The following is a 17,169-nucleotide window of genomic DNA, read 5'->3' on the forward strand; positions in this document are numbered from 1 at the left end:
CGTTGCCATGGATACCAAGTTGTCCCCTAGAGAGCCAGGCGCCGATAATGGGTGGACATATCTTTCATGTTAATGCCACTGCATCACATTGTATGGCCTACTATTTATATGGACCTTCATTAAAATCGCATCTCTGCAAAGAGACAGGGAAAAAAAAAAGTCACTACTGAGTCATTACCAGAGCAGGCGGAAGAGAGAACTCTGTTTTCTCACCTCCTCCTTAAATGTTCTGGCAGTATGAAAACTGAATCAGCAACGCCAAACTGTCTCAGAAGGTTAAATGAGAATGTTGGACCAGAATAGGACAAGCGGAGCAACAGCCCTCTTGAGAAGCCTATCACTCCAGGCAGCAGACTGGTCACCGCAAACAGTCATGTAGTTCAGGATGTAAACAATAAAAGCCCTTCCACGGATCAAAGTTCAACAACTTGGTTACTGAGGTGTAAAAATCTGACACTCTATCAGCCAGTGCAGCTACCAATCTCAGCTGGAGAAGGAAAGGATGAAATGAGTTCTATATTTTGATGCTGCAAAAACAGAATGTCTTCCTTAAGATAGTGTTGAGATTCTTAAAAAGGTTGAATGCCCATAATTAAGTGTTAAATCTCACATTACTGGCAGACAGCATCCAGAAATAAATAAATCAGCAAGATTTGACTCATTTTGCACAGCCAATGTGGGCAAAGTAATTAGATTTTAAAACTAAATTAAAAGGCCAGTAATACATTCTAATGTACCCATATCACCCACATCTGAGGCCTGGTTGTCTCATGAAAAGACAGGTAATACCAGTGGGCATATAAAGTGGATAAGTGAGGCTTTGAAAAAGTAAAACCATTCTTTTTCCTCTTTTAATCTCACTGTAAAGTCTGAGAAACACTAAGCACATTTATAAAAGGTGAAAGGGCCACAAACAGGACTACGAAGATCCACTTTTTGTCACACTTATCAAGACACAGCCCAAACACTGCTAAGCTAAATACATGAATGAAACTCAGTGATGATAAGTATGATTAGTTGTTAAATGAGGTATACCATCTTAGACAAAACATTTATCAGGAAATAATCAAAGTTAAAGAGCACAGAGTTTTGCAGTTAACACATGAACACCTCAGACGTCTGACAAGAAACTGAAAAAGGAGAAACCTGTGATTGGCTTAAGGATGTCCATTCTTAAATATTACCACTGATCATACTGTCAAATGTTTCCTTCTGCTATGCTCCTCAATAAGACAATTTGAAAAAAAGAAGAAGAAAAAAAAAAACAGGTCACCATACGACCCTGTAAGATGGCAAACATCCCACTTGTAGGTCAAACACCACAATGTGGAAAACTGCACAAATACAAATAAAAACCCATAAAATAATCATCTGAAATAAGACCATGTTTAAATCATAAGTTTATGAAGGAAGGAAAAATATATATAAGCGTCCAGATACATGTATTTTCACATTTAACACCAATTGTGAAAAATAGAAATCACACTGACTGGACCGAGTTGGACAACAGACCTAAAAATGTCAATACTAATTTGCAGCTCCAGGACCAACTCAACGGCTAGCAATTAATAATCTAAAGCAGGATCATTTAAAAGGAATATAATTAAGGAAATGCTGCAAATAGTTTGTAAAAAAGCAAACAAAAAACATGAACATGTAACAAAACTTTCATTCAGCATTCCGGGTTTAAGTTTTAGCCAAGTCCACCAGGCTCTTGGCTGTTGTTGGAAGTCTTTTGAAGTTCAGCACGTCTACAGGTTCACTCGTTTAGTGACGATATATTCAAGGACATGGCTGTAAAGCTTAATAATTTGCCGTTTGAATATTTGAAAACAGTTTGCTTTGTCTTATACCTGCTCATGTTCAAGAAGACTGATAAAATGTCTCAGATTTTTAAAATACTTGGAACAAAGCAAAATGGCACGTCATGTCTTCAGTATCGCTGCTGACAAAAAAAAAAAAAAAAAGCTTCAAAATGCAACTCAGAGCACTATACAGAGGAATATGTAAGTCCAAAAATGTTTACAAAGTACAGAATTTTCAAAATAAAAAGATTGAAGATATGAAGGCGACTTTAAAAGGCTAATGATAAAATTATTTGTACTGACGTTAACATCCACAAAACACACAACCCTGGAAGTCTTATATTGTCTGGGAGCCGAGATCCCAAGGTGGACAATTTCAGTCAAATATCTCTGATAACTATCAGCACTGAACTGACCGTCCTTCAGTCTGAAATTAATGAGGGAATCTTAATTGTCAACAACTATCAATGTGATAACAATGTCATATTTCCTTCAAGTTCTACCCAACAAGGCAACAGCACTGACCCTGCCTGGCAAAAACATAGCCAATATGAGTTAATGTACATTAGTATAGCATAGTGGTTGCTAATAGGATAAGAGCTGAGTGTGCTCTTATCAACAAGAGCATCTGAGGCATCTGCATCCCAGCAGACACAGTGATATAGACAGCAAAGCACCTCTCCAAACCCCCCAGCCACAGTAGTCAGGGGTAAAAACCTACAGTGTGTGTCTAGGTTGAAAGATACCAAATTTCAAAATTTCAACCTCAAAATATTGGAAAAATGAAGCTCTTCAGTACAACCGAAGTGTGACGAGACACCTGGTATTTCTTATTCAGCGTAACTCTTGACTTATAACACCAGTAAGACCAACAAGTAACAGCTCAAATGCGTACAGTACATGGCTCAAAGGCTCTACATCACCCTGTCACTCCAGCCTGGTCTGTGAGATAAAACCTTGTCTGCAGCAAATCTGAAAACACCGGCATACGCGAGTTTACCCTTAGAGAACTATATTTAAACACTTTTCACAGCTCTCTCAGTAATAGTGGCATATCTGCAGCCTGCTGCCTGGATCATTCTTCCCTGGGCTAAAGAAAGGATAGACCGGCTCTTCAAAGCAGGTGTCAAACATGTACAATCTCTTCATTGTGACGGCGTCATAGAAACTAAGACGGCCGTTGTCGTAGTCCAGGTACACGCCGACCCGAGGAGAGTTCCAGTAGTCAGCGACAGGGATGCGCCCATCCTCTCCGTTGGCATACAGCCGGTCCTGCAGACACAGACTCCAGTATCCTGCGGAGGGAGTGAGGCTGACGAAGCCCTTCCTGTTGCTGCACTCGGTGGTGACTCCCAGGTACCACACACCTTTGTCCTTCACATCCACCTCCCAGTAGTGCTGGCCGCTTGCGTACTGGGCTGTGGCGAGGACGCCGCAGAAACGGGTGAAGCGCGCCGGCAGGTCTGGCTCCTGGTTGCGAACGCGGCCCTCCTCCACTTTGGTGTCAAAGTCTGAGATAAGCAGGTTTGGGTGAGCCGTGTCCGGGTCTAAGGTGAGGTTCTGAGGCACTGCACAGAAAGACACAGAGAGAAATTAGCTGACCTTGCGCTTAGCGTGGGCTGAGGTTGGCAGTACATGTGGATAAAAAAAGAAGGAATCCATTTTGATGTTTTAGAGCAAGAAATCTGACAGATTCATACACCACAAACAACCAGTCATTGCTACAGTGCACGTAGGGCTGACCAACCAACAATTGGTTGTTTATATATTAACAATGATACAAAGCAGAAAGCAGTATTGGTTTAAAACATATAAAACATGCATTATAGAATGTGGGCAGAAACATAGACTTTAACACAGGCAAAAATAGGAACATTTTTTCCAATTATATCAGGTAATCTAATTTAACACAGTTTCATATTTTTATAATAACTCTATATAGACTTTAAAATCTTCTATACATGGTTTTGCAAGTTTGCGTAACTACACCATGCCTGTATTTCTCCTTTATGAAGAATGTATGAAGGGAGTCGAGGCACTTTATCTGGCTTGTGTGAGGCCAGTAAGATAATAAAGTCCTACGTAAGAACCAAGATAGAGCGGAGCCAAAACACATACAGTGTGTTATTACTTAAAGCTTGTTTGCCACTTAAAATGATGACATGATTTATGCGACAGGTGCCGTAAATTTCCCTTGTGTTGGCTATAAGATCTGTGTCTGCTATTCTTTCTGTGCAGAGTTTTCCATCTGGCGTCTGACCGATGCTTTATAATAAATAGGATTTTAAATAAGGTCGACATTATGGCCTGGTTGATTCACCCCTTCTTCATTGGGATCCAGATGAAGAATTTCCGTTTCAGCAACTTTTTTATTTTTTAAGCTCACAAAAGAACAAAAAACTAAATAAAGATAAATACATTTAAATAACTTTTTTTGGAATTCTGTCAGTCCTCGACTTCACACTGCAATCTTTTGACCGTGTTTAGTGCATGCCTCTGTGTGTAAAGTAAACTCACTGGTATGCAGCACGTGCATCATCTTCTTCCACATGATAAGCTGGAAGGGCCCTGAGAAGTCTGTAAATTCAGTTGCACAATTAACCGCATCGAGAGATGTGAAAGGCTTGCAGTGAATGACTCTGTGGAAGAAAAAAAAATTGGGTTAAAAACGATTATACAAAAGGTTCATTTTGAAAAGTCAATTTTAATAGAATATTTATAGTTTCATATCAAATAAACAATTGTAAGCTACTTACTCATTGAATGTCTCAGCAAGGCTCTGTTAGGAGAACAATAGAGCATATTTAGATTACTACTGAACAAACTTCATACAAACAATCTCATAGTTTTGCTTACGTACAGTGAGCGGTGGCTTTGACAAGTAATTCAAATAATATATTTCATAACATGTTTCTGAAGCTTTGGGTCCTTATTACACACCAACAGTGGCTGTCCGTCTGTGACAGAAATCAATTTCTACTGCAAGACTCTAGAACAGGCATGTTGTTTTCAGAGTTAAATCACATCTGTGACTCAGACGGCTGATAAATTATACTGACCTCAAAGCTAGATTTCCCACTGATGTGGCTGTGGATATCAGCTATAGCTTTGTCCACAGCTGACACCTCTGTCTCCACAACCTTCAAGTTCTCGTCTATTACGGCCATGTTGGCCACCTCCTCAGCATCCAGGCTCTCAAGCAGGGAGTCTCTCTCATCTAGCAAGAACTGGACCAAAGCGCCAACGTCCGCCTCAATCTTCTCCTTGAGTCTCTGTTTCTTCAACTGGAGGGCAGCGAGGTTCAGAGGATCAAAGATTTGATGATAACGACGACAAGTGTCAATGTTGTGTATGTTCAGTGTTACAAGAAGGTCCATTACATACCCTCACTTCACTTCTGGTGCGTTCATCAGCTGTTATAACTTTTACACACTGAGACTTCTGCCAGTTGAGCTCCATTAGCCTCAGTTTCAACTCCATCTGTAACAAACACGTACAACAAGGCACATCAACACAGGAAAACAGGACATTATGTTCACAAGATCACAGATTTAAATATTCTACATGGAGTGAATAAAGCATGTGGCAAAGGCCATACAATCACTTATCTCTTGGCCAAATACACATTAGAAGACTAGCACACTGAAGAGAAAGCACTCTAGCAAATTCATAGATTTAGACTCACCTTCATGTCATTTACAACTTCTGGCACTGGTGCTACCTCATGGTGTCTGGAACAACAATAAAACAAATGACCAGGCGGTTAGGGAGTATTTTTTTCACACCACCAGAAAACACTTTAAGTGTCCTGTGGAGTTTTCTTGTAAACAAACAGATGTTTACATGCAGTGTTGCTTGCCAAACCACAATGTGTGTATCCTTAGGGTCTAACTAAAGTGCCAAGTGCATTTCCTTTGTTACAAAAAACTAGAAAAGCAGATTTAAGTATTTGTTTGCTGGCAGTCTTTTTCAACACTGCCTTTGTTGGCATCTTACTGCCATTAACTGCCAATCAAAAATGGTGTGAATCACACAATCGCACATGCACGTGCGTCCTAATCCCCAATAAGAGCAAGACAGGGACTCATTTATAAAAACCTTGCTCTATAGCCCTAACAGTGGTCAAAATCACTACAGGGTACTACAGGAATAATATTCCCAAGATGAATTTAAACAAACTGTGGGTGCATGCATGAGGAGCTCTTACCTTACATAATATCTTTTATTCCATTTCAGTCCATATAAACACACTTCATGTTCACTGTTGCTTAGCAATTAATTTACTCTTAACAAAATCTCCCCAGCCCTGACATTTGCTTAAGCTCTTGTATTGTCCACATGAATTTGTGCAGTGATCTCAGATGTCCTCCGCTCTGGAAGGTATCACCACTGTTTTGATCTATGGTTGGGACACATTTTCTAAATGTGATGATAAATAGCAAAAAGCAGGTAATGGTTTATACATTGTTATCATAAATTAAAATGGACTGGAGTTGTATATTACATTAATTTCAACAAAAGCTGACTCCATGTTAAAACATTTTGGTCACACATTTCTTCCCTTGTTAATATACATGGCAGTAAATGGCGAGATTACACTGTACACCTACTCAAAGTTTGTTTAAGACAAGGATGATTTTAAACTCTTTAAGCCAAAACTACGACAGTACATTTAGTCATACCTTTTGTAGTCAAAAATAATGTCAACATAATTTTTTACATGTACTGTTAACCGTTTGACTTTACATGACCATTAGGGCAATACAGTCAAACTGTCGCTCCTTAAAAGGTGTACGAGTACAACAAATTGAAGGCACAATGTGGTGATATACTGTTGAAGTTTGGAGGTCAGCAGACACAGATAAGAGTTGGTACATTGCAGAAAGTGAAGGACATGACATCAAGGACAAAAAAAGATGATGTAGAAAGACAAAATACATGACAATGTAAGCAAAGCTGCAAAGCACATTTTGTATTGTTAACATAATTTTAAGGGGTGGCTGATGGAAACTAGCAACAAGTAGGTATATTTGTACATTGAACTTAACAGTGGATGGCGGATTAATTTCTTAACCTGACAAACAACACCAAGTCCCACTAGAGTAAAAATGACAGAGTTGTTTGTGCTGCAAAACGGATGTCAACAGATCAAGAGAAAAGATTAGACTAGCAACTTTGCATATCGTAATGATTATGTTCATGTTAAAGCTATGGCTTGATGAGGGCATGGTTCAACAATATTCTGTCTATTAGTTAATTCACTGTAGTGGGATTTTTCATCTACCCTGAAACATCCATGTCACTGTTTTGTTCTTGGTGCATTCTCTCTCGGCCCTTGCTTGACTGCTCCTCCTTTACACCGTCTTACACTGTATACCCGTGCCCCCAGACATTTTTTTCATTAAAAACAGCAGTGACTGTTCTGACATTTTGTACTTCCTGTACCAACAGCTTTGCTGCTCAACTTACCCAAGTGTATCATCATTGCCTGAATATACAACACTCACACTGATGTCATTGACATTAAAGTTTGTAGTATCATTATAACGTGATAAACCGCTACAGTCAACACTCTAAAAATCCAATGTGTATCAATAGCTGCAAACCCTGCCATTTTGGATTTCTAAGAGGATGGAAGAGATTATGTTTGTGATGGTTTTAAGGAGCATAAAATAAAATAAAATAAAAAAGAATGGTTAGTGCATAGCTGGTAAAATTGGGTGTCTCTTCACCAGAATGATTATCATACAAGGACAAAAAGACTGAGCTCTCTCATTAAGGTTTAAGTGTGTGCATTAGCATGACAAAAACATAACACGGGGAAAGTATTGCTTTGCCAGAAGCTGGCTGATACAAACTGGGTTTTTTCCCCATTTGTCTCAATAATCAGGTTTCTAATCTTGTAAAGTGGCACTTTGCCGAAACGTTTAGACACCTGGAAATGTTTCGGTCCCAGTTTCATCAGATCAACACTTAAAGCTCATAAAGAAATTGTTTTAGCTTAAGTCTGGTTGCTGTCAACACCTGTAGTTTATGATGCATGTAAATGCAGCTAAAGAGTGGCACATCATGGTTCAGGCACTTCAGCGTGGGCATTAAGCCTCAAGCATTTGTACAGATTCACTTCACTGGCAAGGTCTACACTGCCAACCTGACCTGTGCAATCTCAATGACTAATAATGAGTTACAACCAATCTTGATCTTACAAAAGACGTGACAGTGATGAATTGGCAAAAGAGGAATATCTTTTTCAGAGCAAACAAAAAGCTAACATAACAGAGTGCGTCTATAATTTCTTTATATAAAAAAGAGGTGCGAACACGACCAACCTGTGTGCTCTAGATTCCCTGCAGACCACACAGATGGGCCTTTTATCAGTCTGGCAGTACAATTTCAGCTCTTCTCCATGTTGCTCACACTTTCCATCTACTTTAACGGGTTTAGAGGGGGTGGGACAGGACCCCAGACACTCCAGGTCGTCCAGTTTGGCCACCAGGTTCTGCACCAGGTAGTTTTTAGTGAAGGTCCTCTTGTTGAACACCTGAGAGCACAAAGAAAGCAACTGAGCAAGACGCCGATAGCTGACTGTAACCGAGGCTAATGCCAATATTACTTTAACAGTGTGTATGTGTTTATTCTACATTAAAGCATCTCTTTAATAGCGAAAATACACAATTGGGTCAATATTGTTAGCTTATTCACCTGCTGATAATTTACCGTTAGCTAGCTAAAGCCAGTTAGCCTGCCATCATAGCAACGGTAGCCACTAAAATTCACTGCGTAGCTAACGTTATTTTTCAAAGGCCAACAGTCAACTATCCACACTGAAGTCCCTTATGACATTAAAAACTTGTTAGTAATATTGTCACAAGTGTACGAAACATATTTCGTGGGGGAAACCACGGTGGAAAATCCATATAACGTGCATTAACTTACCGTTCGGCATTGAGGGCACTGGTATCCGTAGTCTCCGCCATTTTCGTCCCAGTGCATGCAGATACAGAAACGACAGAAATTATGGCCGCATTTCAGTATGACGGGGTCCTTGAAGAAGTCCAGACAAATGGCACATGTGAGCTCTTTCCTCAGGTCGTCTCCAGCTGCTCCAGCAGTAGCCATGTTTACAAGCCAACAGCAGCACAACACTGCCACAGCGCCACACTGCAGGAAGTGAAGGAAGGGGAGGGAGGGAAGAGGGCACATTTGTGGTGCGTCATCGTCGGTCTTAACCAATCAGATTCGTCTCTGTCGCTCTCTCGCTCTGCTCATTTACATCCCTAACCAGGTAATAAATTAAAAAAGTTTCTGTGACCTGCATTTGGAAAAGATTAAATTATCCTAAGAGGGTGTGACAACAAATTCTACCAGATCTGGCAACCCTTTATAGACCACTTTAAGAAAGCAGATGACACAAAAGTGAATCTGAAATCCTTCAAAATCCTCCCAGCCACCTCCCTTTCCAATTTTTTAAATTTATATATTTTAATATAACTATTTATCTATTTCTTAAATAAAACGATACATAGAAAAATAAACTTTTCTCATTAATATTATATTTTACAAACTTTTTCTATGCATGTATGACAAACCGCCTCTAAGGGTAGTTTTGATTTTTTTTTTTAAACCTGCTGAAAATTTTCCATGTTTTTGTACAAGAATTTCCATTTTCACTTTTATACTACTGCCACTGTTTGTTTAACTTTGAAAACCCCAATAAAAAAAGTTGGGGGAAAAAAGTTTCTGTGACAAGGCTTTTATCTGGCGAGGACAGTGAAATCACACTTTTATTTTGTGTATTTACAGAGGCTGCTGACATAATTTTGTGAAGCCTTATGATGTGTTCCATTACATCACTAATATAGCATATTAAAGCCTATTTCTTTACCCTTTTACTCCTATTATGATTTGCCTATGAACGTATTTAGGAATGCAAGGACATCGAATTTGGGTCATGCCCCTACCAATATCCCGTAACTACTGAACTGTCCCTAGGAATACTTTTGCCTCTCAAAATCAAATAAAACTACTGTTGTCCAAATGCATGTGCTCATGTGAGGTATGCATATAAACAGAGCTGTTTTTAACTTGTTAGGGCCAACTCCAAGTCAGGCCCCAAGTCAATGAGAACATATTGCAAAATGAGTTGCAAGTTTCCCATCTAAATGCTAACTGTTAAAATGTAGACACGGTTTACATAGCTAAGACTAGGGGTGTAGGGATAAAATCAATACAGCATAATATCGTGATATCTTTGTGTGGCAATATTGTATCGTCACATATTGCCAAGTATTTTGTTTTATTATATAAATGATTAAAATTACAAATACAAATTAAACCTTAGGTAGCCTAGTGGAATAATGTAATCAATTGTTTTTTCAGTCCACTAGATACATTTTGTTGCTGCAAAAAATGGCTGAGTTGAGATGAACAGATGGAAAACTTGATCCTATTAGATAAAAACAGATGATTTTCCTTTGAGGACATAATTTACAGTTGCAAAAAGGTATTACATCACAATATATCGTGGTATATTATATTGTATCGTGACTAAGTATCACGATAGTATCATACTGTGGATCTTGGTGATTCCCACCTCTGGCTGAGACCAAGTGCTTTATAATAATCAAATATCAAAGTATGTTGCCAGTAATTGTGTTATTTTTCATTTATCCAAGCAATCATATGGCCACAACATAAGATCTAAATGTTTTTGCTTTCCAGTCTCAAGTCTTCAGGTCTCAAGTATGCCCAGTCTCAAAGCAGTGAAGTCCAATCAAATCTTGTGTCCTCATTTCTCCTCACTCTGTTGGCAGATTGTGAGACAATGAGTCCCTGGGCACAGATATGCAAGAGCCCCACCACCTCTGCAGGAGCAAGACACAGAAACTTTGCGGAGGTTTTCTGTCTCTTTGTAGTCGTTACACATCTTTTTGACATTTTGTGTCTCTATGTGTCAATATTGTGTATTTTTTGGTCACTTTGTAGTCGTTCTGTGTCTCTATATGGTTGTTTTGCCCCTTTTTATAGTTATTTTGTGTCAAGTTGCAGTTCATTTGCAGCTCTTGGTGGTACTTTTGTGTCTCCTCCTGGTTGGTAGGTGTTAATTTGAGTGATATTTTGCAGGCTGACACTTTGGACCCCATTCAATAATCCATCCGTTCCACAGTTCTGCATAAATACTGAGTAAACCAACAACAACCAGTAAGCAACAATATTTATTCTTAAATACATATACATAAAACCCATAAAAAAGACACAAACTGAATATCAAGTTTGATTGTTTGTGCTAAAATTGTCATATACATGGGGATAACTGGCTGTGGAATATACATTACATTGCATAGCTTGGATTGGCATGTGAGGGATGTGACTCAAAAAGTGCATTCGATGTCAGACATGGTGTTATTTCCGAATTCATCAGGGCGAGAAAAATAAAAAAATCCACAGCCGGGTTTCAGCAGACTATAACCTGTATAAACCATCACATCCCGCGCTGATTCACACCTCAACTGATTCCTGGCTCATGTTCATCACATTTGCTAGCCCTGATAAACACTGGAAATAATTATAAAATGATGACTGACAACACCATAATAAGACAAATATTTAGGAACACTGATCTCAGCATGTTGTATATCCATAGCAGAGTAAGACACAGGTTTAACAACACATGTAAACAAGATATTTCACCAGTGATATCAACAAAATAACGAGGCATTATATCAAATGCCTCAAAGGTAATATTTTTCTTGGTGACGTACCGATTTGTAAGCAGCTATTTTGTTTGCATCCTTTGTTCGAAAAGAAAAAAATCATGACTCAGAACACTGAAATCCCACACAGCACTAGTGACAAATAAAGCTTACAGGAACATAATGTGAGAAGAAAAGGGGTTAAATCGCTGGATATGGATACAGTATTTGCATGTTCACAGCACCACACTTATCAGCAGTGTAACACAGAAGTGGAAAGTGGCTCTGCAGAGATTCTCTTCAGTCATCAACAGTAGTAAATTGTGTTACAACACACGGCCCATTGTCTTTAAAAGAAAGAACTCCTGAGATGAGTGTCTTTATACATACGTACCTTAACCAGTGTTATTAAAAAATAATAATAAATGAAAGAAAAACTGTGCCCGAGATATTCTGAATGACACACAATGGAGCAACAACACTGCGAGGATGGAGAGCAGTAAACATTGTGGTAACAGGAGCAGTGACGAGCTGTAAACACATGAAAAACCCAACTCAACAGCAACAGAAATGCTCAATACATCCAACATTCCTTATCAAATGGTAAAGAAAACACAGAAACATGAATGAATAAAAGGATAAGTGGTATTACTATGATAAGAGACTTCTGCACGGTTAGTTCACACGTAAGAAACAGGTGTCGGCATCTTGTGTTATCCACACTGACTGTCCTAACAAATATTTCAGGACAAAATTTTAGGCCTAAAGGCACAGTTCTCCACAGACTGAATATTAATCTACTCACGCAGCACAATCTTAAAAGATTTCTAGTCAAACACTTTGCCTATATGGGCTCAATATTTACCTTTCAACTCCCAATATTCTCCTAAATGGCACCATCCTCTGCAATTAATGACTTTTATAACACCTTTGGGGACAGTAAGTCAGATTATAATGTAAACACTGGACTTTGCATCCATAACGCAATCGCTAAGCTACTCAACTACTTGAATATGCTGCACAATGTGTGCAGAAATCTGCTGTATCCTCTGCAAGTTGTATAAAAGATGGTCTTGTCACCATTAATATTTTAGCAGACACACAGAGAAGTACTGGGGCTCACAAACTTCAGGGAAGTTTTGACTGACACAGGGGCAGGTCGATAACATCTGAGTGTTCCTTTTGAGGTGAACTATTCCTTCCAGTATGAACATTGACATTGTCTAGTCCCCTTTACCCGAGGTAAACCCACGGCACTAAATCTCTGACTTGGCCTGCGTGACACTAGCTTTATGAGAAAAAATGCTCTCGGTGACTGGGACTGTCCTGAAGGGATAAAGCTGCTTCAGGCACTTTGACACCATAAAGCCAGTAAGGGAGAAAGGAAATACCATGCTACTAGCAGCACAAGTGAATGTTAAGTGAAGACGAAGTGTAGGACTGTCCTCTGTGCTGTTCTCTGATGCAGTGATCAAAGTATGTAATGGATCCAATACTGTAGAAATCCCCCTGTTAACAGGCACACACACTCTCACACACACACCCAATAACACATATGATCAGTCTCAGATTTTTGGTGTTATGAAAGTAATACCAGTAAAAAAAAAAGAAAAGAAAATCCAAAATTTTATAAAAGCCCTCACATACTCTTCATCCCTTTGTCCATCTGTCCAGCCACGCATCCGTCGCTCAGACTTCTGAGCTGTTGTGGCAGTCTTGCATCCTCACCACCAACATGGGCTCCGTACTGACAGAGCCTTTCACCACCTCCTGCACCCCCTCCCTCCATCCCTCCTTCCCATCCTTCTGTCTGGATCTCAGCACCAGTACAATGGTGACAATAACGAGGATGGTCAGCAGCAGCCCCACCAGTGCCCCCACCACAGTCACCAGACCCTCCTCTTCCTCCTCTGCGTTCAGCTCACTGGGTTCCAGCCCATCGGTAAACAGCTCGTTCGACCCCCCTGCCCGACGCTTGGTGCGGTCCAAAGCGATGTGCATGATATTGGTGCCACGGTTGTTGTCTGCTCCGATATCCTCAGCCATCTCTGGGACTTCATCACCAGCTGACCTCCTGAAGCGATGTCCCTTGCTGCTTGACGGGGTCAAGACAAGACTGTTGCTCGTGGAGACAAATGAGTGGTACTCCAGGCTGCGCTTTCCAATGCCTCTGTTAGCATTTTCTTTGGAGCGGACTGTGTAAATGGTGTGAATGTACCACTCACGGCCTGCCGCAACCTGAGGAAAGTACATTTACATAATTAGCAAACAGAAGAGCTTAAAAACAATTATCTACATTAAAAGATGGAATCTACATGCTAAATTGTCTCATTACACTGTGTGCTTCTGCCAAAAGTGCTCTTTGCCAGTCTTGAATTGATCGAATGCATTTGATGATTAAAAATACAACAGCTCTGCACAGCATTAGTAACAATAACCAAAGAGCAAATCACAGCCTAATGTCTTACGTCCATTGTGGTCACCAGTGAAAGCAAAACATACACTACTGTACATACAATAGTGGAGTGGAAAAGCCATCATGTTTCTCAACTGTATCCCATAATAGCATGTACACAGTAAAAGTTTTACACACTGAATGACAAAGTTACACTTACTACTAAAGCTGCTGGTTCACAATAAAAATCTGTCATTGCCTAAGTGTTATGGTAAGATAAGGAATACCTGGAACATGGCTGTGGAATCCAACCTAAAGCCATCAGACCCGGGCTGTCTGACAAGGGACATGGCTGATGGATCATCCACCGCCAGCACAGCATTGAAGCTGACATCCCCAAACACACGTGCCTGAGTCTCCGGTTGGGCTTTGTCCTGGTGAGGCGTGTTAAATTGAGGGAAAAATTATTATTGTGTATTTCTCTGCGTACTGAAATTGCAACATTAAAATCTGAGTAATACTCACAAGGATCTTGAACCTATACAGTAATGACGGGGAGTCAGCCAGGCAGCCAAATTCAAACTTGGTCGGGTTGTACTTTGGTACGTATCCATCAGCACCAGTGCAGAGGAACACCTTCTCTATGCTGCAGAAGAAAGAGTCCCCCAGGTTCTGCACAGGGTCCACCATCACACGGCCGTAGATTGTATCACCTGAATAAAAGGAAGAAGAGATGACTCCTTAAGCCTACACCAAATAATTATTACAAATCATACAGTACATAAATCCAAGGAGGACAGACTATGTAATGAAAGTACACAAAAAAATGTGCATTGCTTTTAAACTTATTTTCTACCAACCAAGGACAAACAAAAAGCACCATATTCACTTTATCCTTCCCATGTTTGCATACTGGGTGTCTTCCTGGATTGGTTTGTCAATTTAATACTTTTAGGCTTAAATATCAGATGCCAGTTTCTTTAAATACCACACAACAGTATGACTTAACAAATTAAAAAACTTGATGTTATGTCTACTGTGATGGATTAGCCACAGTATGCTGACATGTAAAGTAGCATCTGCTTGGAAGGTAGAAAATCAATCTAAAAACTCTTGGCACTCTTTGCAAAAACTGACAGAATGCAAAACAAATCCCACCTGTTGACAATGGGATAAAACATCGACAACCACACGTAAAACATTTTAAGTATTCACTGCACTGAAAGTCTGTAGATGTAGCTAGAGGCTACTTACCCTCAGAAAAGGCTACATCAGTCTCCTGCCCGAAGCCCATAGAGCCATCAGAAAGCCACAGGCTCCTCTTGGATAGCAAGAACATCTGAGTGTTCAGACTGAATTCCACTGCGACCGGGTCACTCACCTACAGGTGGGTGCAAAACGGAGAAGGACAGAGAGCTAGTGACAGAGAGACAGACAGGAACAAAACCTTCCCAGAACAAAGAAACATGTCACTGTTGGATCTTAAGGTTAAAAAAAAGTCTGCCTTACTTGCTGGAATCTGATGTCTAGATCAAAGGTAACTGCTTCTCTGGGACTGCAGACAGGTGGAACAGTGTATTCCATATTCTGCGCTGTTGTGCAGGGGATCAGCTTCACTGTATAAGTCCCAGAGTAGTCTCTGACCTGTGCGGAGCAAAGAGGACAAATACTCAAACATCAGTCTGTATCTGTCCGTCCAGCGGCTCCACCAGCACACAGATTTACACAGCGCATGTTTCAGGTCGTGCACCAAAGCACAAACAAATTTCATGCATCATACTCACAGCAAAGTCAGAGGTGAAGGTCCACTGCTGGACGGGCTGATTGTAGGTGGGCTCACTCCTCACCAAGGTGAGGTTAAAGGTCAAGCCGGGGTGGTCCACACTCATCACCATGGAGGACATGGAGGTTGCTTGGTGATGAAAGTTGAGAGAGTACAATTAACAAAATCAAATACGATGCCTATCAAACTATCATTGAAGAAAAGTAAAAGTGATAACGTTACAAATAGATGACAGTCTCACCAGCTGTTTTTATTCTTCCTCCAGAATGAGACTCCATAAACAGACCCCTGAAACGAGCCTTGGTGCGGAAGTTTACTACCAGACGTCCCTGTTCATTGATGCGCATGCTGGTTGGATACAATGCACCTGGCAAACACACATACAAACACACACGATTTTACAAAACCAGTTGTTTTATGTCTGTGATATTACGTCCAGAAACACAAACTATAATGTTCTCATGATCCAGGGGGCTTACCCTGTAACTCAGCCTGCGGGGGGCTGCCGATGCCATCCCTCCAGAGAATGGCTGTGTCGTACACGAAAGTGAGGCGCAGCTCTGACTGCAGGTCGAAGTGCTGCCAGCCGCCACTTCCCACGGGAGAGTGGAACACGTACGACACGTAAAGAGGCACCCGCAGGGTCACGTAAGACTGGACCAGGTTCAGCACCTGTAAGGATGTTTCAGTAAGTGTTGAGTGAAGAACTAGGGCTTTCAAAAACAGCTATCATAGGCTCAAAAAGAAACATGTATTTAAAAACACTACCGACAATGCACACTGTTTATTTACTTGACATTAAGGTCGAAGCTGTAAGCAAGAAATCCTCACTATGTGTGACAATAATGGGTGATTGTAGGTCGACAAGCTATAACAAGTGCTGAGAAGATGTAAAAGATGAACACATTGTTCTCCTCCACAAGGAGCTTGAACTCTTTCACTCCTACTCAGTGTTGTCAAAGAAGCAGAAGAGTCTTCCTGTGTTGTGCACAAGAAACAGCAGTGGGCAGCGACGTGGGCTTGAATTGTTCTTTTCTATCTTGTTTTTCTGTTTCACGTTTTTAAGAGTATTTAAAAGCATGATCACATTTACTTTGATTTTGCAAGCCGAAAATAAAAATACTAATATCCTATGTAACTTGAAACCCATGTTAAGATGTACTCTTAGATGTAGTTCCATAGGTGCAGCCACTAGGTGTCTCTGCTCACCAACATTATATTGACAACTATGTGAGATTTGACAGATTTGAACTGCGGGCCCACACAAGTTTGACAAAGCCAAAGTTTGTCTTAGAAACAGATTGAAAATGCACCACATTATCTTTGTTTGACTTGAAGTGAAAACGTGTCAGTTTGCATTGTTAATTACTGAAATGATTGCCGGGCAGGAGATTAACTGACAAAACAAACTAAGAAAAGCAATTTGGCAAAAGATGTTTTCGGCATGTCTCTCATCAACAATTCTGCATCACTTGAGTACATATATTATAACAT

The 17,169-nt window shown here is 40.2% G+C and overlaps 2 protein-coding genes across 2 annotated transcripts in view; both read right to left on the reverse strand.

Annotated features, from left to right (window-relative positions):
• Positions 1-1,387: 1,387 nt before the first annotated feature.
• Positions 1,388-8,990, reverse strand: trim47 (tripartite motif containing 47). The gene is made up of 8 exons (XM_049592505.1): positions 8,742-8,990; positions 8,135-8,346; positions 5,491-5,536; positions 5,190-5,285; positions 4,865-5,089; positions 4,562-4,584; positions 4,323-4,444; positions 1,388-3,373 (listed from the first exon to the last, which is right to left on the reverse strand). The coding sequence occupies exons 1-8, from the start codon at positions 8,922-8,924 to the stop codon at positions 2,844-2,846; spliced, it is 1,437 nt and encodes a 478-aa protein (XP_049448462.1). The 5' UTR covers positions 8,925-8,990; the 3' UTR covers positions 1,388-2,843.
• A 2,107-nt stretch (positions 8,991-11,097) lies between these two features.
• Positions 11,098-17,169, reverse strand: part of LOC125898717 (FRAS1-related extracellular matrix protein 2-like) — a 77,141-nt gene continuing 71,069 nt past the window's right edge. The window contains exons 17-24 of the mRNA XM_049592598.1: positions 16,155-16,347; positions 15,917-16,042; positions 15,677-15,804; positions 15,402-15,536; positions 15,147-15,273; positions 14,418-14,605; positions 14,180-14,326; positions 11,098-13,735 (exon numbers count right to left, since the gene is read on the reverse strand). Coding sequence (XP_049448555.1) covers positions 13,187-13,735; positions 14,180-14,326; positions 14,418-14,605; positions 15,147-15,273; positions 15,402-15,536; positions 15,677-15,804; positions 15,917-16,042; positions 16,155-16,347 — 1,593 coding nt within the window. The 3' untranslated portion in view covers positions 11,098-13,186. The remainder of the gene's footprint in view (positions 13,736-14,179; positions 14,327-14,417; positions 14,606-15,146; positions 15,274-15,401; positions 15,537-15,676; positions 15,805-15,916; positions 16,043-16,154; positions 16,348-17,169) is intronic.

The sequence above is a fragment of the Epinephelus fuscoguttatus genome, linkage group LG12 (assembly GCF_011397635.1).
Source record: "Epinephelus fuscoguttatus linkage group LG12, E.fuscoguttatus.final_Chr_v1".
Classification (NCBI taxonomy): Eukaryota; Metazoa; Chordata; class Actinopteri; order Perciformes; family Serranidae; genus Epinephelus; species Epinephelus fuscoguttatus.